At 43.0% G+C, this 19,880-nt stretch overlaps 1 protein-coding gene across 1 annotated transcript in view; it reads left to right on the top strand.

Moving 5' to 3' along the window:
• The window catches only part of LOC126204268 (protein O-mannosyl-transferase TMTC2-like), a 176,885-nt gene extending 160,221 nt beyond the window's left edge, over positions 1-16,664 (top strand). The window contains exon 11 of the mRNA XM_049938657.1: positions 16,572-16,664. Within this exon, the coding sequence (XP_049794614.1) occupies positions 16,572-16,664 (93 nt within the window). The remainder of the gene's footprint in view (positions 1-16,571) is intronic.
• The last annotated feature ends 3,216 nt before the right edge of the window (positions 16,665-19,880 follow it).

The following is a 19,880-nucleotide window of genomic DNA, read 5'->3' as shown; positions in this document are numbered from 1 at the left end:
GATGCTTAAAGCAAGTGTGAGTTGACTTACTGTTTCAATACGACAGATACAGGGTGTTTCAAAAATGACCGGTATATTTGAAACGGCAATAAAAACTAAACGAGCAGCGATAGAAATACACCGTTTGTTGCAATATGCTTGGGACAACAGTACATTTTCAGGCGGACAAACTTTCGAAATTACAGTAGTTACAATTTTCAACAACAGATGGCGCTGCAAGTGATGTGAAAGACATAGAAGACAACAGAGTCTGTGGGTGCGCCATTCTGTACGTAGTCTTTCTGCTGTAAGCGTGTGCTGTTCACAACGTGCAAGTGTGCTGTAGACAACATGGTTTATTCCTTAGAACAGAGGATTTTTCTGGTGTTGGAATTCCACCGCCTAGAACACAGTGTTGTTGCAACAAGACGAAGTTTTCAACGGAGGTTTAATGTAACCAAAGGACCGAAAAGCGATACAATAAAGGATCTGTTTGAAAAATTTCAACGGACTGGGAACATGACGGATGAACGTGCTGGAAAGGTAGGGCGACCGCGTATGGCAACCACAGAGGGCAATGCGCAGCTAGTGCAGCAGGTGATCCAACAGCGGCCTCGGGTTTCCGTTCGCCGTGTTGCAGCTGCGGTCCAAATGACGCCAACGTCCACGTATCGTCTCATGCGCCAGAGTTTACACCTCTATCCATACAAAATTCAAACGCGGCAACCCCTCAGCGCCGCTACCATTGCTGCGCAAGAGACATTCGCTAACGATATAGTGCACAGGATTGATGACGGCGATATGCATGTGGGCAGCATTTGGTTTACTGACGAAGCTTATTTTTACCTGGACGGCTTCGTCAATAAACAGAACTGGCGCATATGGGGAACCGAAAAGCCATTCGCCAGACATGAACCCCTGTGACTTCTTTCTGTGGGGACACTTGAAAGACCAGGTGTACCGCCATAATCCAGAAACAATTAAACAGCTGAAGCACTACATCTCATCTGCATGTGAAGCCATTCCGCCAGACACGTTGTCAAAGGTTTCGGGTAATTTCATTCAGAGACTACGCCATATTATTGCTACGCATGGTGGATATGTGGAAAATATCGTACTATAGAGTTTCCCAGACCGCAGCGCCATCTGTTGTTGAAAATTGTAACTACTGTAATTTCGAAAGTTTGTCTGCCTGAAAATGTACTGTTGTCCCAAGCATATTGCAACAAACGGTGTATTTCTATCGCTGCTCGTTTAGTTTTTATTGCCGTTTCAAATATACCGGTCATTTTTGAAACACCCTGTATTAATCACGGAATAGTCAGCTAGTTGATATGTTGCTTAGCAACCCATAAACAGATTGTGGTAGAGTTACCGGAACGACCATTTCAATTATTAGTGACTACTACACACACACACCAGGAAACAATGTACTCTCGTTGTGAATGACATTTGGAACGAATGAGTTTTGTTTCAGCTCCTGGAGATCAATAAATTTCATCCGAAGTCGAAACATTACAAACTGTGTCGTGTTCTTTCAGTTTGGTACAACGATAGACATTATAGTCTACACTACTATTTACCTTTTCTTCAAAAAGAGAGCACTTACCTTTTTCTTTTAGAGGAATGGTTCTGCTTCAGTCAGCAATCTTGGGTGACACACGTAGCACTACGTCATCGTGATCAACCACACACATGTGCCCTTTTTCTTCCTCCCTTTTTCTGTTGAAAACCCTGAGCTATGGCAGCGGTACGACGATGGAAGAAGGAAGAGGAGAAGAGAGAGGAGAAGAGGAAGAGAGGGCCAAACGGGAAGATCACACAATCTAGCCACTATCACGAATGATGATTAAGACGAAATGATGAGGACAACACAAACACCCAGTCCCCGGGCAGAGAAAATAAGTTTCATACAGCAGAAACACATTACTTCTGAGAATTCGCTAGATCGGAAGGACTATGTAGCTAAACACAGAGATAATTATTGAACCGTATTAGAGTCATATCCGATTTCAACAATACAGAGAGTGCATTTATTTAAATGTGTATCCGTTATAATCCACGTTGCCCATTACAACAATGGACCGTTTCAGAAAAATTACATTTACGTGAATCTTTATGATAATCTATTTACTTTTCCTTCATTTTAGGTTTCCGTAACTTAGTCGGTAAAAACGGAACAGTTGTAGGGTCACTTGATTGTCCGTCCGTCGGTCTGTCTGTCTGTCCGACTGTTTTAAACCCTGCTTCTGAGCAACGGGTAGACATATCAAATATAATTTTATGTCACATATTGAAGTCTACGGTCCTTTTGCAACGTAGAAAAGTGAAGTTTGTAAGTTAATGCAATCGAAAGATATGGCCATTTATGTCAAATATTTCGATGCACTACTGGCCATTAAAATTGCTACACCACGAAGATGACGTGCTACAAAAGTGGCTCTAAGCACTATGCGACTTAACTTCTGAGGTCATCAGTCGCCTAGAACTTAGAACTACTTAAACCTAACTAACTTAAGGACATCACACACATCCATGCCCGAGGCAGGATTCGAACCTCCGACCGTAGCGGTCGCTCGGTTCCAGACTGTAGCGCCCAGAACCGCACGGCCATTCCGGCCGGCCTGACGTGCTACAGACGCGAAATTTAACCGACAGGACGAAGATGCTGTGATATGCGAATGATTAGCTTTTCAGACCATTCACACAAGGTTGGCGCCAGTGGCGACACCTACAACGTGCTGACATGAGGAAAGTTTCCAACCGATTTCTCATGCACAAACAGCAGTTGACCGGCGTTGCCTGGTGAAACTATGTTGTGATGCCTCATGTAAGGAGGAGAAATGCGTACCATCACGTTTCCGACTTTGATAAAGGTCGAATTGTAGCTTCCGCGATTGCGGTTTGTCGTATCGCAGCATTGCTGCTCGCGTTGGTCGAGATCCAATGACTGTTAGCAGAATATGGCTCAAATGGCTCTCAGAACTATGGGACTTAACATCTTAGGTCATCAGTCCCCTAGAACTTAGCACTACTTAAACCTAACTAACCTAAGGACATCACACCCATCCATGCCCGAGGCAGGATTCGAACTTGCGACCGTAGCAGTCGCGCGGTTCCGGACTGAAGCGCCTACAACCTCTCGGCCACCGCGGCCGGCAGCAGAATATGGAATCGGTGTGTTTAGGAGGGTAATACGGAACGCCGTGCTTGATCCCAACGGCCTCGTATCACCTCTTGCTCGCATTAACGGCACTTTGAACAATGGACGTTACATTTCAGATGTCTTACGACCCGTGGTTCTACCCTTCATTCGATCCCTGCGAAACCCTACATTTCAGCAGGATAATGCCCGACCGCATGTTGCAGGTCCTGTACTGGCCCTTCTGGATAGAGAAAATGTTCGACTGCTGCCCTGGCCAGCACATTCTCCAGATCTCTCACCAATTGAAAACGTCTGGTCAATGGTGGCCGAGCAACTGGCTCGTAACAATACGCCAGCCACTGCTCTTGTGGTATCGTGTTGGGCAGCTGTACCTGTACACGCCATCCAAGCTCTGTTTGACTCAATGCCCAGGCGTATAAAGGCCGTTATTACAGCCAGAGGTGGTAATTCTGGGTACTGATTTCTCAGGATCTATGCACCCAAATTGCGTGAAAATGCAATCACATGTCAGTTCTAGTATAATATATTTGTCCAATGAATACCCGTGTATTATCTGCATTTCTTCTTGCTATAGGAATTTTAATGCCCAGTATTGTAGTTGCAAACTCACTCACCAAACCCAGCAAGGTACTTCCCGTTGACCGAAATCCGAGAAATCTGTCACAAAGCAATGTTTCACACTACAGCCAAAGGAAAAAAAAAAAAACGAGAATGATTAATTTATAATTATATCACACGAAGTATAATGTTTCCGTCATTTGTTGTCAGACTGCTTGTTTCTCCATCCACGTATTAAGACTCTCTTTCTCAGCAACAGGCAGACATATCAAGTTGAAATTTATGGCACGTAATAAGGTCTGTGGTCCCTTACCGGTGTAACAAACGTTAGCGTCTAAGTCAATGCAGTCAAACGATACGGCCATTTACGTCACACATTTTGATAGTCTCAAACTCATTAATTAAAACCTGGAGGATACCTCTGCTTGACGTAGACTCATGAAACTTGGCGAGAGTGAATTTTTGTTTTTCATTGTAGAAATAAAGGAAAAATTAGAAAATAGTTGATTTTTAATTGTGTCACATGAAAAAATATTTCTTTTGTCATTTGTATCCGTCTCCAAAAGTGAAAAATTAAAACATTCTAGAAAGTCTTGGAATCACTGGAACCTGTATCCTACCGGTATCAATGTCGATAACACGCAAAAATTGTCGAGATCCTCGATCCTCGGAACAGTTCAAAAAATGGTTCAGATGGGTCTGAGCACTATGGGACTTTACATCTGACACATCAGTCCCATAGAACTTAGAACTACTTAAACCTAACTAACCTAAGGACATCACATACATCCATGCCCGAAGCAGGATTCGAACCGGCGATCGTAGCGGTCGCGCGGTTCCAGACTGAAGCGCCTAGGCCGCTCGGCCACGCGGAACTGTCTACATACTTAATTACGTTACATCTACATCTACGCGATTACTCTGCTATTCACAATAAAGTGTCTGACACGGAGTTCAATGAACCACCTTCAAGCCGTCTCTCCACCGTTCCACTCTCGAACTGCGAGCGGGAAAATTGAGCACTTAAATTTTTCTGTGCGAGCCCTGATTTCTCTTATTTTATCGTGATGATGATTTCTCCCTATGTATGGGGGTGGGGGGCAACACAATGTTTTCGCAATCGGAGCAGAAAACTGGAAACTGAAATAATTTCATTAGAACATCCTGTCGCAACGAAATACGTCTTTGTTTTAATGATTGCTACTCCAAATCACGTATCATGTCTGTGGCACTATCTCCCCTACATCGCGATAATACAAACTGAGCTGCATTTCATTTTACATTTTCTGTGTCATGCGTCAGTCCCATCTGATGCGGATCGCACACCGCACAGCAATACTCCAGAATATAGCGGACAAGCATAAAGTAAGCATTCTCTTTAATAGACCTGTTGCACCTTCTAAGTGTTCTGCCAATGAATCGCAATCTTTGGTTTGCTCTACCCACAACAATATCTATGTGATCGTTCCAATTTTGGTTACTTGTAATTGTAATCCTTCAGTATTTAGTTGAATTTACAGACTTAAGATTTGTGAGACTTACCGTGTAATCGAAATTCAGCGGATTTCTTTTACTACTCATGTGAATAACTTCACATTTTTCTTTATTCAGGGCCAACTGCCTCTTTTCGCACCATGCAGATATGGTACTTTAATCGTTTTGCAATTTGTTTTGGTCATCTGATGCTTTTGCAAGACGGTAAATGACAGCATTATCTGTAAACAGTCTACAGAGATTGTCTCATATGTCGTTAACACAGATCAGGAACAATAGAGGGCCCATAAAAATTCGTTCAGAAACGCCGGTTATTATTTCTGTTTTACTCTATTTCTTTCCGTCTATTACTACGAACTGTGACCTTTCAGACAGGAAATCATGAATACAGTTTAATAACTGAGGAGATATTCCACAGGAACGCAGTTCGGTTAGAAGACGCTTGTGAGAACGGTGTCGAAAGCCTTCTGGAAATCTAAAAATATAGAAACAATTTGACATCCCCTGTCGATAGCACTCATTACTTCATGAGTATAAAGAGCTAGTTGTGTTCCGCTAGAACGATGTTTTCTGAATCCGTGCTGACTACGTGTTAATAAATCGTTGTCTTCGAGGTACTTCATAATGTTCGAATACAGTATATGTCCCAAAACCCTACTGCAAATCGACGTTAGTGATATGGACCTGTAATTCAACGGATTGCTCCTACTTCCATTTTTGGGTATTGGTGTGACTTGAGCAATTTTCCTGTCTTTACATACGGATCTTTCTGTGAGCGAGCGGTTGTATATAATTACTAAATATGGAGCTGTTGTATCAACATACTCTGAGAGGAACCTGACTGGTATACAATCTGGAGCGGAAGCCTTGCTTTTATTAACTGATTTAAGCTGCTTTGCGACACCGAGGGTATCTATTTTTATGTTTCTCATCTTGGTAGTTATTCTTGATTGGAATTCAGGAATATTTACTTCGTATTCTTTGGTGAAGGAGTTTCGGAAAACCGTGTTTAGTAACGCCGCTTTAGCGGCACTGTCATCAATGACTTCACTGTTGTTATCGCGCAGTAAAGATATTGATTGCGTCTTGCCTCTGGTGTGCTTTATGTATGACCAAAATCTCTTTGGGTTTTCTGCCAGATTTAGAGAAAGAGTTTCGTTGTGGAAATTACTGAAAGCATCTCGCGTTCAAGTACTCGTTACATTTCGAACTTCTGCAAAACTTTGCAAGGCTTGGGCATTTTGCGTTCTTTTAAATTTGGCATGCTTTTTCCGCTGCTTCTGCAACCGCGGTCTGACCTGTTTTGTGTACCATGGGGAATCAGTAGCATCACTTAGTTTATGTGGTATATATCTCTCAATTGCTGTCGGTACTATCTCTTTGAATTCATTCCACAACTTCTCTCAACTTCTCTTACATGATCAGATCGGACGGAGTGCAGACTGTCTCTTAAAAAGGCGTTAAGAGCATTTTATTAGCTTTTTTTAAATAGATATACTTTGCGTTTCTTTTTTATGGTTGTCGAAGTTACCCTATTCAGCCTAGCAGCTACTGCCTTGTGGTTGCTGATCCCTGTATTCGTCACGATACTCACTATTTGTCCAGGGTTATTTGTTGCTAGAGGTCAAGTATGCTTTCGCAAGCATTTACGCTTCTAGTGGGCTCATGAATCCTCGATTTGCAAGTCCTACTTGCTCCTTGCCACTTTTTTCCATTCTAAACACTAAATTAAATTTACAGTTCTATTACACTATTATTGTTTTATTTATTTCTTATACTGCCGCTTTACCACATAGATCATTACCTATATGTTACTTTGCTGCGTATATTTTTCCTATGACATCTGTTTCCACTCTCAGTTTGATGTTTCTTTACTGCCACAGAGAAAGAACCATAGCTTTTAGTAGATTCAAGTTACTATGACTAATTTTACAATCATCTTTATACCTATTACCATTATAAGAGAATTTACTATTCTTCTTTCTCTTAACTTCAAGAACCAGGTTTTTAGGCTGTTGCCTCTACAAAAAAAGTCAATTTTATTTTAGTCTTACTGTATTTCTCTGTCCTATAGGTCTATAGTATAGGTCTGATTATTCTCTCTTCCCCATTCGTTCAAGATACGTTTCCATTTTCTTATCCCATATTCCTTTCTTCCATCTATACAAATGTATTTATTTACTTCCTTATTTCAGAATTTTTTATTATATCTTGCAGAGTGCATCATTTTACTTACCTTAAAACTTTCGTTTCAGCTGGCTGTATCGTACTTTGGGTTTTCTTAGTTATTGTTCAGGTACCAATTCGTATGAGAGCAAAGGTGTTGCCATCACATTGAATAATTCTGTATTTCTTGGTTTTATTGGCTAATGTTCTATGTATAGCGCTCAATATAATATGAAACCTGATTAACTTGTTGAAGGTGATATAATCATACGGGTGCATTATATCACGTCCTAATAACTGAAAGCGAAATACCAGTACAAATGATTTTCGGTTTAGCACTATTTTAAAACATGCGTGGTATTTTCTTTTAAAAGCCATAGCATTGGGTTTATTTTTTGGTATTTTCAAAATAAATAGATTGCTTATTATATGCAACTGATTTTAGACCATGAACGGACTTTGTGAAATTATTCGTTCTTCAGCAAAGTGTATAGCCTTTCCCTTATTTAATTTATTGTTACCATAGTCTGGCAATGTCTTCAAAATATGTATATATCAATTCGTCTTTCCGCTGTACTCTCCAGCATTTGCTACCTCTTCATTCCACATTTTCACAAATTTTTTTCATAGTAAACTTATTTTTGTTCCTACTGCCTCATCGCCACTTGGTTCACACATTATTTTACGTTTTCCTACTCTGTGTTTATATTATTTTCTGTCAATTTATTTTGTAAATAATGCGCGGGTTTCTGTTGAAATAGACTCCATATACTGTCTTATTGCAGAAGACAGAGTTTAAAAACTGCGTTTGCCACATTATTCCTCGTAATAGTTTCTTTCTTCTATCTAGTGATCAGGTTTGCCTTTGCAGTCCCTAGGTAACGATCTGTGTCTCTACCTCTATGTTCTCTTACACTCTGCAATAGTCCTCCAGCATTCTGTTGACTGTGTCGGCCAGTACTCGATCTACAGCCCGTTACTCTACACGTAAATCTAAAAAAAGCTGTCGGTAATTTTCAGTTTGGTATATGTTGTAAACTGACGTGTTTCGTGTCCATTGTTGTTTATTACTACTGAACTATTACAGCTGAACTATTCCGTTTATAAAAAGTTACTACAACCACGACCTCGATCGTTTTTCTATATCAACTAGTGCTACTACTGAAAATTATGTTACTAACAATAAAACTATTACTAATACTCCTCCACTTGTTTACGATATGGGGTTACAGGCTCTTGGGTGGCATTTAGATAGTATATTTCCTTGTGTAGCTCCACTGTTTCTCGTTACAGTAGTCTGACGCACTTTTTTACATTTCTCATCAGATCTGCCATCCTGTCGGATCCAGAAATATTTTTCTGCCTCCAGACAGCATAGCGACGCGCCAGAGCGCTTCAGTTATATTTCACTGAGTTTTCTCTTTCTTCTTATGTAAGTTCGTGGCAACCTCACTTCACTCTTTCGTTATCGATGATGTTTCGTTGAATGGTTCGCTTGCTGCCTCTTGTTGACGGCCTAGCAGTGAAATCTGCAGCAATTTGCAAAAGTGTTGCACTTCTGTCACGTTGAACGCTTCTCTTCAGTCGTTGTTGGTCCCGTTCTTGCAGGATCTTTATCCGGCCTCAGTTATGTCGGAGATTTGATGTTTTATCGGATTCCTGATGTTCTCGGTACACTCGTGAATTGGTCGTACGGGAAATTTCGCGCTTCATCGGTACCTCGGAGAGATTGTGTCACTTCGTTCGTGCGCCAACTATAGCACCACCTTCAAACTCACTGAAATCTTGATAACCTGGCATTGTAGCAGCAGTATCCGCTATATCAACTGCGCCAGAAACACGTTGTCTTACGTGTAGGTGTTTCCTACCGCAGCGCCGTATTCTGCCTGTTTACATATTTGAATACGCATGCCAGTATCAGTTCCTTTGGTGCTCCAGTGTAGCAGAGAATACTGACAAGGATAACAGTATCCGATCGTATAAGCAAACGTTTTCCAGTAAACATTGAGTCCGTAGAGGAGTCGTCTGTGAAATAACAGTGCATATCTGACATTTGCGTCTCTGCTGAAACCTGATAATGTCGTAATACTCCTTGAAGTTCTATAGCGCGCCAGAACGTCACAGCTAATTAAGCAGTGTCCATAGAAGTTCACTATACTAATGCCTAGACAACTAATCCAAGTCAATACAGTCCCTACTAGCGTGTTTGATGTGTGTATTTACGCCTGATTTAGTGATCTAGATGAAAACGAAGTTCTCCTTGCAGACGTTCTGTAATATAACTGTTGGCCATGATTCCAAGTTGCGAACATTGTAATATGTAAGCTGAATATCATAGTTCAATACAACAGCACCATAGTGGGAAACTGGAAACTTCTCAGTAATAAAATCATTATACTATATAATGTCTTTACAATTACTTTGTTGTGTTCACGATAGTTTTGCTACGTATATTTGACCAGAAAGGTGCAGAGTGACTACAGGCTCTCTCCAAATCTCAAGTTTCTATCCTTAGCGGTTGGGGTGGGGCGATTACCAGGCAGCGAATCATTCAGCACATTTCCTTATACAGGGTGCTCCCGTAAGTCCGTGAAAAAATGGGGATAGGGAACCTGGGATCGGAGAAGCCAGCTTAATGAGATATGGAAGTAAACTGGTCCACCACTTTGTCTAGCATCACTGATTTTCAGCTGATTTACAGCTATCATGGGTACAGGTTTACACGCAGTGTGCTGTTATTTACGTGTTTATTTGCGTGTACATTCTTTATTTACTGGAAGGAAACATGTAAGACGAGCCTGACTACTAGGAATTCATGACGCAGGTGTTGTTTACTTTACTTGTCACATGACAGTACGTGCTGTGAATCAAGGACAGACCCTTTCATTACTCAGTGCTATTCGGACACTACAGTATAATACGACGGAACAGTACCGGCACAGTATTTCCTGGTAGCTAGATTGGAAGGGGCGGTCCTATTCCATGGCCTGCGAGGCCACCTGACCTGAATTTCCTTGATTATTTCCTATGGGTCCATCTAAAGTCAGTCATGTATGACACGCCAGTAAATGGAGCTAGTAGCCAAAATTATGGCTGCCTGTGATGCGACTCGAAACACGCCAGGAATAGTTGTCAGGGTGCGTCAGAAACTTGTTCGCCGATGTCCTGCTTACGTTGAGGTTGACGGCCGTCAGTTTCAGAGCATTTTATAAGATATAGTACAAATAGTACGGCCATTGTGTCAATGATGGTATATGCAGTTAACTAATATAAATACCGGGTGATCAAAAAGTCAGTATAATTTTCAAACTTAATAAACCACGGAATAATGTAGATAGAGAGGTAAACATTGACACACATGCTTGGAATGACATGAGGTTTCATTAAAACCAAAAAAAAAAAAAAAACCCTATACTGCTAGACGCGTGAAAGATCTCTTGCGCGCGCCGTTTGGTGATGATCGTGTGCTCAGCCGCCACTTTTGTCATGCTTAGCCTCCCAGGTCCCAAGACCTCAGTCCGTGCGATTATTGGCTTTGGGGTTATCTGAAGTCGCAAGTGTATCGTGATCGACCGACATCTCTAGGGAAGCTGAAAGACAACATCCGACGCCAATGCCTCACCATAACTCCGGGCATGCTTTACAGTGCTGTTCACAACATTATTCCTCGACTACAGCTATTGTTGAGGAATGATAATGGGCATATTGAGCATTTCTTGTAAGGAACATCATCTTTGCTTTGTCTTACTTTGTTATGCTAATTATTGCTATTTTGATCACATGAAGCGGCAGCTGTCGGACATTTTGTGAACTTTTATATTTTTTTGGTTCTAACAAAAGCCCATGTCATTCCAAGCATGTGTCTAAATTTGTACCTCTCTATCTACAATATTCCGTGATTTATTCAGTTTTCAGATTTATACTGACTTTTTGATCACCCGGTACAAAAGGACACAGTAATGTGATTTTATTCCTATTATCTCCTTAAGCTGGCTCGTCCTACCCCAGATTCCCTGCCTCAAATTGTTAAGTGGAGCATCCTGTATGTCTTGTTAAATTTTTACACGCTCTTACGGAAACACCCTGTATACACATGGCGTTCATTTGAACTGCAGACACTGAAATATCTCGAAAACTTCACATCACATCAAAAGAAGTTGTAATTCCCATTTATTTGTCTCGGAGGGGGACATCAAACGACACCACGCTGGACCCGTCACCCCATGCTGTGCGTGGGTGGCGGGGTCCAACTTTGTAATCTTCCATAGAAACCTCCGTTTTTTATTGCAGATTACTATTCTAAGGCGAAAACTACATACGTTTTGTCTGAAGCATTTTCTTAGTTTCGCCACAGATGGCACTGCAATCGGAGGAATGCAAATGGGTACACAGTTGTAACTTACGATACGCTACTCAATGGCTCTTAGATATCAAGTAGCACATAGGACCCACACCTCCATGCTACGAGGGTAGGACAGGCCAGTATTTCATAACTTCTAGTATTGGTTAACAACAGTCTTGGTTGCAATTTTAGTTTTTATTTTTCAACTACGCGTTTCGACTTATTTAGGCATCTTCAGGGTATTTTAATTTGGTAATTCTTAGAAGGATCCTTTAGTCAGTGTAGCCAAAGGGCATCGTCGAATATATCAGGTCAACATCGGCTTCGTTTAACGAGTAACGCTCCTGTGAACGGGAACGCGTTATGCAGGTCTTGGTGTCACTCGCGTCCATCTAGAAAAGTTTTTACTCAGTTTAACGAAGGCGATGTTGGCCTGATATATTCTACGATGCCCTTTGGCTACACTGACAAAAGGATCCTTCTAATAAATATCAAATTAAGATGCTTAAATAAGGCGAATAATATCATCATCATCATTTAAGACTAATTATGCCTTTCAGCTTTCAGTCTGGAGCATAGTCCCCCTTATAAAATTCCTCCATGATCCCCTATTCAGTGCTAGCATTGGTGCCTCTTCTGATGTTAAGCCTATTACTTCAAAGTCATTCTTAACCGAATCCAGGTACCTTCTCCTTGGTCTACCCCGACTCCTCCTACCCTCTACTGCTGAACCCATGAGTCTCTTGGGTAACCTTGCTTCTCCCATGCATGTTACATGACCCCACCATCTAAGCCTGTTCGGCCTGACTGCTACATCTATAGAGTTAATTCCCAGTTTTTCTTTGATTTCCTCATTGTGCACACCCTCCTGCCATTGTTCTCATCTACTAGTACCTGCAATCATCCTCGCTACTTTCAAATAAAAAACTATAATTGCAACCAAGACTGTTGTTAACCAATAATGTTAAGCACTGGTTTGCTGTATGCCACATATGGATTGGAAGAATTTCTTCACAATTTCTAATTGGAAACCCCAATCGCAGCGTTGTATTACTCCTACACATCGAACAGGAGACTAGTTGACGCACCAGCGTGGCAGTGGCTCAAAGCGGACGCTACTCTAGTAATTGTTCAACCGTAGTGCCGATATCTTCAATACACTTAGTGATCCGCTTTTTAAATAACCTTACACTGGTCAGAATCATATTTGTGGGAATGTCAGCACTGACGTTTCTGAACCAAATGACCATGTCTTCATGGCCTGGTACATCTTATCTTTTAAATATTCCCACATAAATAAATCTGGCGACTTCAAATCAGGCGGCTTAGCAGGCCAATTAATAGGGCCACCTCTGCCGAGCCACCAGTAAGTGTAAACACGGTCTAATACCTCCCGTGCTTCAGTTGCGAAATGCGCCGAGCAACAATAATGCTGAAACCACATACGTTGCGGAACGTCCAGGGCAACATCCTGCCTAGTACCGGGAATTCCTGTTCCAAAAACGTTCGATATTAGCGTCCATTCAACGTGCTGTCGATAAAATACGGTCCAATGTGTCCGTTCCCCACGATGTCACACAATACCTTAACCGTCTAAGGATACTGATGGTCAACTTGCCAAAACCAGGTTGAACTGTCTACACTCCAGTAATGCATGTTATGCCGGTTAACACTACCATGATTTGTGAATGTAGACTCATCGGAATACAGCACTCCCGCACAGAACATAGCAGTCGTTTGCATTTGTTGACGCGCTCGTTCACAAACCACTACCCGGTTATGGGAATCGGCCCGGTTATGCGAATCGGCACTATGAAATTGTTGATGCAGTGACACGTGGTATTCATGATACATATGACGATGCAATATTGTGACGAGACTAACTACAAAGGTACCGGAATCGCGTTGTAATTGTCGGGCGAGTATCTGTGGGTTGTGGCGTATTGCTGCTAGTACAGATACTTCATTAGCTTCTCCTGTGACACATTTGCTTCGTTTCCGTTTGCCGCTCTGTACACTGCCATCGGACATAAATGCGTTCACAACTTTGTGAAAGAACGAGCGAGGGCAAACATTCTTTGGAAAACGCTCTCCATACAAGGCAACAGCAGCATCAATATTTTTCCGACATTCTCCTTAAATCAGGATCATTTCAATTTTTTTTCTGTGGGAGTAACATTCATCGTCAGTTTGCACTTCTGTTCTCCAAATGATAGATAGGTGTGCAGGCAATAAACACTGCGCATGTGTTGTAATGTTTAGAGCCGCTATTTGTTCTATCTTTCTAGGTGAGCTGTGGTCGCAGCAGACTGCCTGTCATGATATTTAGTAGTTCACTACACGGCCGTGGTGGCGCATCGAGTGGTCCCTATTCGATGTATCCGAGGAGTATAACTCTGCGAATGGCGGTTTCAATTAGAAGTTATGAAAAACTGGCATGTCCTACCTTCGCAGCATGGAGGTGTGGTTCTGCGTGCCAATGGATATTCAGGTACCATTCGGTAGCATGTTGTAAATTACAATTGTGTACCCATTTTTACTCATCCGATTACAGCGCCATCTGTGGCGAAACGAAGAAAATGCTTTAAACAAAACGTATGTAAATTTATCGTAGAATCGTTATCCGCAATAAAAAACGGTGGTCCCATTGAAGATTTCAAAGTTGCCCTCTGCCACACATGCACGTGATGGGGTGGCAGGTAGAGTGTGGTATCGTTGGGTGTCCCTCTCTGGGGCAGATAAACTGGAATTATAAATCTTTTTGATGAGATATGTAGTTTCCGAAATACACTGAAGCGCCAGAGAAACTGGTATAGAAATGCGTGTTAAAATAGAGAGGTAGGCATAATACGGCGCTGCGGTAGGCAACGCCTATATAAGGCATCAAGGGTCTGACGCAGTTGTTGGATTGGTTACTGCTGCTCCAATGGCAGGTCATCAAGATTTAAGTGAGTTTGAACGTAGTGCTATAGTCAGCGCACGAGCGATGGGACACAGTATCTCTGACGTAGCGATGAAGTGTGGGTTTTCCCGTATGACCAGTTCACTAGTGTACCGTGAATATCAGAAATCCGGTAAAACATCAAATCTCCGACATTTATGCTGCCGGAAAAAGATCCTGGAAGAACGGGACCAATGACGACTGAAGAGAACCGTTCAACGTAACAGAATTGCAGCCCTTCTGCAAATTGCTGCAGATTTCAATGCTGGACCATGAACAAACGTCAGCGTGCAAACCATTCATCGAAACATCATCGATGTGGGCTTTCGAAGCCGAAGGCTCACTCGTATACCCTTGATGACTCCACGACACAACGCTATACTCCTCGTCTGGGCCCCTTCACATTTGACTGTTGATGGCTGGACACATGTTGCCTGGTCGGACGAGTCTCGTTTCAGATTGTGTCGAGAGGATGAACATGTACGGGTATGGCGACAACCTCATGAATCCATGAGCCCTCCGAGTCAGGAACGGACTGTTCAAGCTGGTGGAGACTCTTTAATGATGTGGGGCGTGTGCAGTTGGAGTGATACGGGGCTCCTGATACGTCTACTTACGACGCTGACAGGTGATACGTAAATAAACATCCTGTCTAATCACCTGCATTCATTCGTGCCCATTGTGGATTCTGAAGGACCTGGTCAATTCCAGCAGGACAATGCGACACTCCACACGTCCAGAATTGCTACAGATTGGCTCCAGGAACACTCTTCTGAGTTTAAACACATCCGCTGGCCACCACACTCCACAGACATGAACATTATTGAGCATATCTGGGATGCCTTGCAACGTGCTGTTCAGGAGAGATCTCTATTGACTGTACTCTTACCTATTTATGGACAGCAGTGCTGAATTCCTGGTGTCAGTTCCCTCCAGCACTACTTCAGACATTAGTCGAGTCCACACCACGTCGTTTTGCGTCACTTCTGCGTGCTCGCGGGAGCCATACTCCATATTAGGCAAGTGTGCCAGTTGCTTTGACTATTGTATTTCAGTGTCTTCAGTAGAGAGGTAACTTGATTTCGTTTCTACTTTAACGTCGTGTTTTTAAGGTCCCATTCGTAAGTAATTCCCATTCACTACACCAAAGGGAAGAAACCTACGCTGCTTCTGTGGCCATGGTCGTTCGGCGGGTAGAGCACTTGAGTGTGCCTCTGGAGACCCTAGGTTCAGTCTCGGATTAGCGGGGGCACTTTCCCATGTTCCAGTCCCTCCCTGTCCACTCAACCTGTTGGTGTAAAAGGCGGCCAGGGCAGTGTACTCGCCACCTCACCCTCTCCCAATACCAAGGAGTATAGACGGGCTGCACTCTACCGGCAGTATGGTCACCTACTTCCACCACAGGTCTTACCTTTACCTACCTATAAAACTTGTTACATCAACTCGCGACGAAGTACGTCGTGGCATGTAATTCTGCAGCTTCTCCCATTCCACTTTATGTCTAAATAGTTCACGGGTGAATTACCGAATGCAGGTGTACAACAGATACAAGTCAGGCCCGCGCCGAGTTTCCGTGTGGTTTGAGGCGCCATGTCATGGATTGCGATGCCCCTCCTGCAGGAGTTTCGAGTCCTCCCTCGGGCGTGGGTGTGTGTTGTTCTTAGCATTAGTTACATTAGTTAGTTTAAGTAGCGCGTAAGTCTAGGGACCGATGACCTCAGCAGTTTGGTCCCTTAGGCATTCACACATATTTGAAGTCAGCAGCTGCAGAACATTGCCTGACGGAATTACATGAATGGTTTATGACCACATCAAGGCTCTGCCACAGACGTCCGCGTTCTGGGAATGCATTATTACGGAACGTATTGAGATTCGAGTACGGAACCGCTGATAAATTATGATACTTGGTACATCCTTTTTATTAGGATGATCAAGAAGAGAAAAGAGATACCAGTCATCGAACTGACTTCGGGTACAAGTGGAGGAATAGCAGAGATGGCCCCAGCACGCGCACCTAGGCGCGAATCTAGGTCGGAACACTGTGTCGGCGGGACGAGTGGTGTTACGAATGCTGGGCGCGGACGGCCGATGGAGCGGGTCGATCAGAAGGATAGCTGGAAGAGGCAAAAGCGTGGCGCCGGTCCCCCATCACTCAGTTCATTAGCGCATATGATGATGACAACGCGATCGTTTGCCGAAATATTGTTCTTTGGGTGCTGACTAGATTGCGAACCACCAGTGATGTAATTGAGAAATGATGTACTAATTAGTACAAATTTACTGATTAAATATCTTCCCTAACTGAAATCCAATTTCAGCCACAGTCTACCTTGACAAGAAATACAATAGTACTTCAACACGTTACAATTTACGATGAGGTGACAATAGCTATGGTATGTCTCTTAATACCGTGTCGGATCTCCTTTTGCATACCGCATAACTCGGCGTGGAATGATCTCAACAAGTCGTTGGAAGGTCCCTGAAGGAACACTGACCCATGCTGCCTCAGTAGCCACCCCTAATTAGAAAACTATTGCCGGCGCAGAATCTCCATCTCCCGATTATTCTGATAAACGTTCGATGGGATTCATATCTGGCGATCTAGAGGGCCAAGTCATTCTCACGAATTACCCAAAATGTTCTTCAAACCCATTGCATGTGGCATGCAGCATTGTCATCCATAAATATTCCCTCATGCTTTGGGAACATCAAGAATGGCTGCAAATGATCTCCAGTGAGCCGAACATAACCATTTCCAGTCAATCATCGGTTCCGTTGGTTCATAGGACCCATTTCATTCAAAGTAACAGCAGATCACACCATTATGAGGCCACCAGTAACTTTCACAGTAGCTTGTTGACAACTTGGGACCATTGTTTCCTAGAGTCTGCACCACAATCAAATCCTACCATCAGCTCTTACCAACTGAAATCGGGGCTCATCTGACCAGGCCACGGTTTTTCATTCGTCTAAGGCCCAACCGATATGTTCAAGAGCCAAGTAGAGGCGCTGCAGGCAATATCGTGCTGTAAGCAAACGCACTTGCGTCGGTTCTTTGCTACCATAGCCCATTAACGCCAAATCTCACCACACTATCTTAACTGTTACTTTCTTCATACGTCCCATATTGATTTCGGCGGTTTTTTCACGTAGCGTTGCCTGCCTGTTAGCACTGGCAACCCTACGAAAACGACGCTGCTCTTGATTGTTAAGGCTTTCGGCTACTGCTTTGTATTTGGTAAGAGTTAATGCCTGAAATTTGATATTCTCGAGACAGTCTTGACACAGTAGATCTCGGAATATTGAATTCCCTGACGGCTTCCGAAGTGGAATATACCATGCGTCTAGCACCATTCCGCATTCAAAGACTGGTAATTCCCGTCGTCCCGTCATAATGACGTCGGAAGCATTTTCATATGAATCGCCTGTGTACATAGGACAGCTCCGCCAATACACTGCCCTCTTATGCCTTGTGTACGTAATACTACAGCCATGTGTACATGTACCTATCGCTATCCCATGACTTCTACCACCTCAGTGTGTAGTACACCTGTACCTTTTAAAGTCACTCGTCTGTGTAGTGAGTTACGAGTTCTTTCCACCACCACCCGATCATTTCGATAATTTTGACAAGACTTCACCACTCGGTGTTGAAATTCTTCATTCCTACACATCCTCTACACTCCACTTCTGAGATAACTACAGACAGAAAAATTCAGATGAATGAAGTCAGGTGATCTTAGAGGCTATGGTATTGACCATCTTGGGCCATATTGGCGCATTAGATGTCACGTTATATCAACGGCAAATCTGCTGGTTCCTCATAACGCCTTTATCATATACACAAACTCTTGGCCATGAATGACAGTTCTCTCTGCGAAGAAAAGTGGTCAAATAATTTCATGCTCCTTTAAGTCACACTGCACGTCGACCTTTGAGATCTCTCATTGACACTCCATGACCTCATGAGGGTGTTCACTACGCCAAATTATGACCTAGTAGATAGAGTCGGCAGTTCCATGCGGCTTTTCGCGGATGATGCTGGGGTATACAGAGAAGTTTCAGCATTAGAAATGCAGGAAGATCTACAGCGGATACGTACTTGGTGCAGGGAGTGGCAACTGACCGTTAACATAGACAAATGTAATGTATTGCGAATACATAGAAAGAAGGATCCTTTATTGTATGATTCTGTAAAATATCCGGGAGTATGCGTGCGGAACGATTTGAAGTGGAATGATCATATAAAATTAATTGTTGGTAAGGCGGGTGCCAGGTTGAGATTCATTGGGAGAGTCCTTAGAAAATGTAGTCCATCAACAAAGGAAGTGGCTTACAAAACACTCGTTCGACCTATACTTGAGTATTGCTCATCAGTGTCGGATCCGTACCAGGTCGGGTTGACAGAGGAGATAGAGAAGTTCCAAAGAAGAGCGGCGCGTTTCGTCACAGGGTTATTTGGTAAGCGAGATAGCGTTACGGAGATGTTTAGCAAACTCAAGTGGCAGACTCTGCAAGAGAGGCGCTCTGCATCGCGGTGTAGCTTGCTGTCCAGGTTTCGAGAGGGTGCGTTTCTGGATGAGGTATCGAATATATTGCTTCCCCCTACTTATACCTTCCGAGGAGATCACGAGTGTAAAATTAGAGAGATTAGAGCGCGCACGGAGGCTTTCCGGCAGTCGTTCTTCCGCGAACCATACGCGACTGGACCAGGACAGGGAGGTAATAACAGTGACACGTAAAGTGCCCTCCGCCACACACCGTCGGGTGGCTTCCGGAGTATAACTGTAGATGTATAAATTCACAATTTTGTGTGTTGATCTTTGCACTGAAGTGAAATATTTCCTCATCGGAAACGTAATCCTTGCCAGAAAGTTTTCTAATTCGGTGTGCTGAAGAATGTCTTCGGCAATGGTTTATATTTTTTGTCGGATTTCACCTCCTACGCTTTGTAGCTTCAGTGCCATCCTGGATAGTTGATTTTGGGACGCTTTTCGTAGGCTTGAAATGAAATTGACCGTCTCCTCTGATGATCTTGATTGTCCAACACCATACCTCTTAGCTACAGATCCTATCTTTAATAATGCTGTTTTCCGTGCCTTGATTCTCTAGGTATCGGAAGGGTATCTTCGTACTCTGCATGGAAACCTTGTTGAACCGCAATAAAGGACCCTAGTTGTGCATACCCCCACACGGTCTGTGTTTTTTCGGCATTCGTTGCCAGTTTCAGTTGT

This window comes from Schistocerca nitens, chromosome 9 (genome assembly GCF_023898315.1).
Source record: "Schistocerca nitens isolate TAMUIC-IGC-003100 chromosome 9, iqSchNite1.1, whole genome shotgun sequence".
NCBI classification, from domain to species: Eukaryota; Metazoa; Arthropoda; class Insecta; order Orthoptera; family Acrididae; genus Schistocerca; species Schistocerca nitens.
This window is presented reverse-complemented; position numbering and strand designations above follow the sequence as displayed.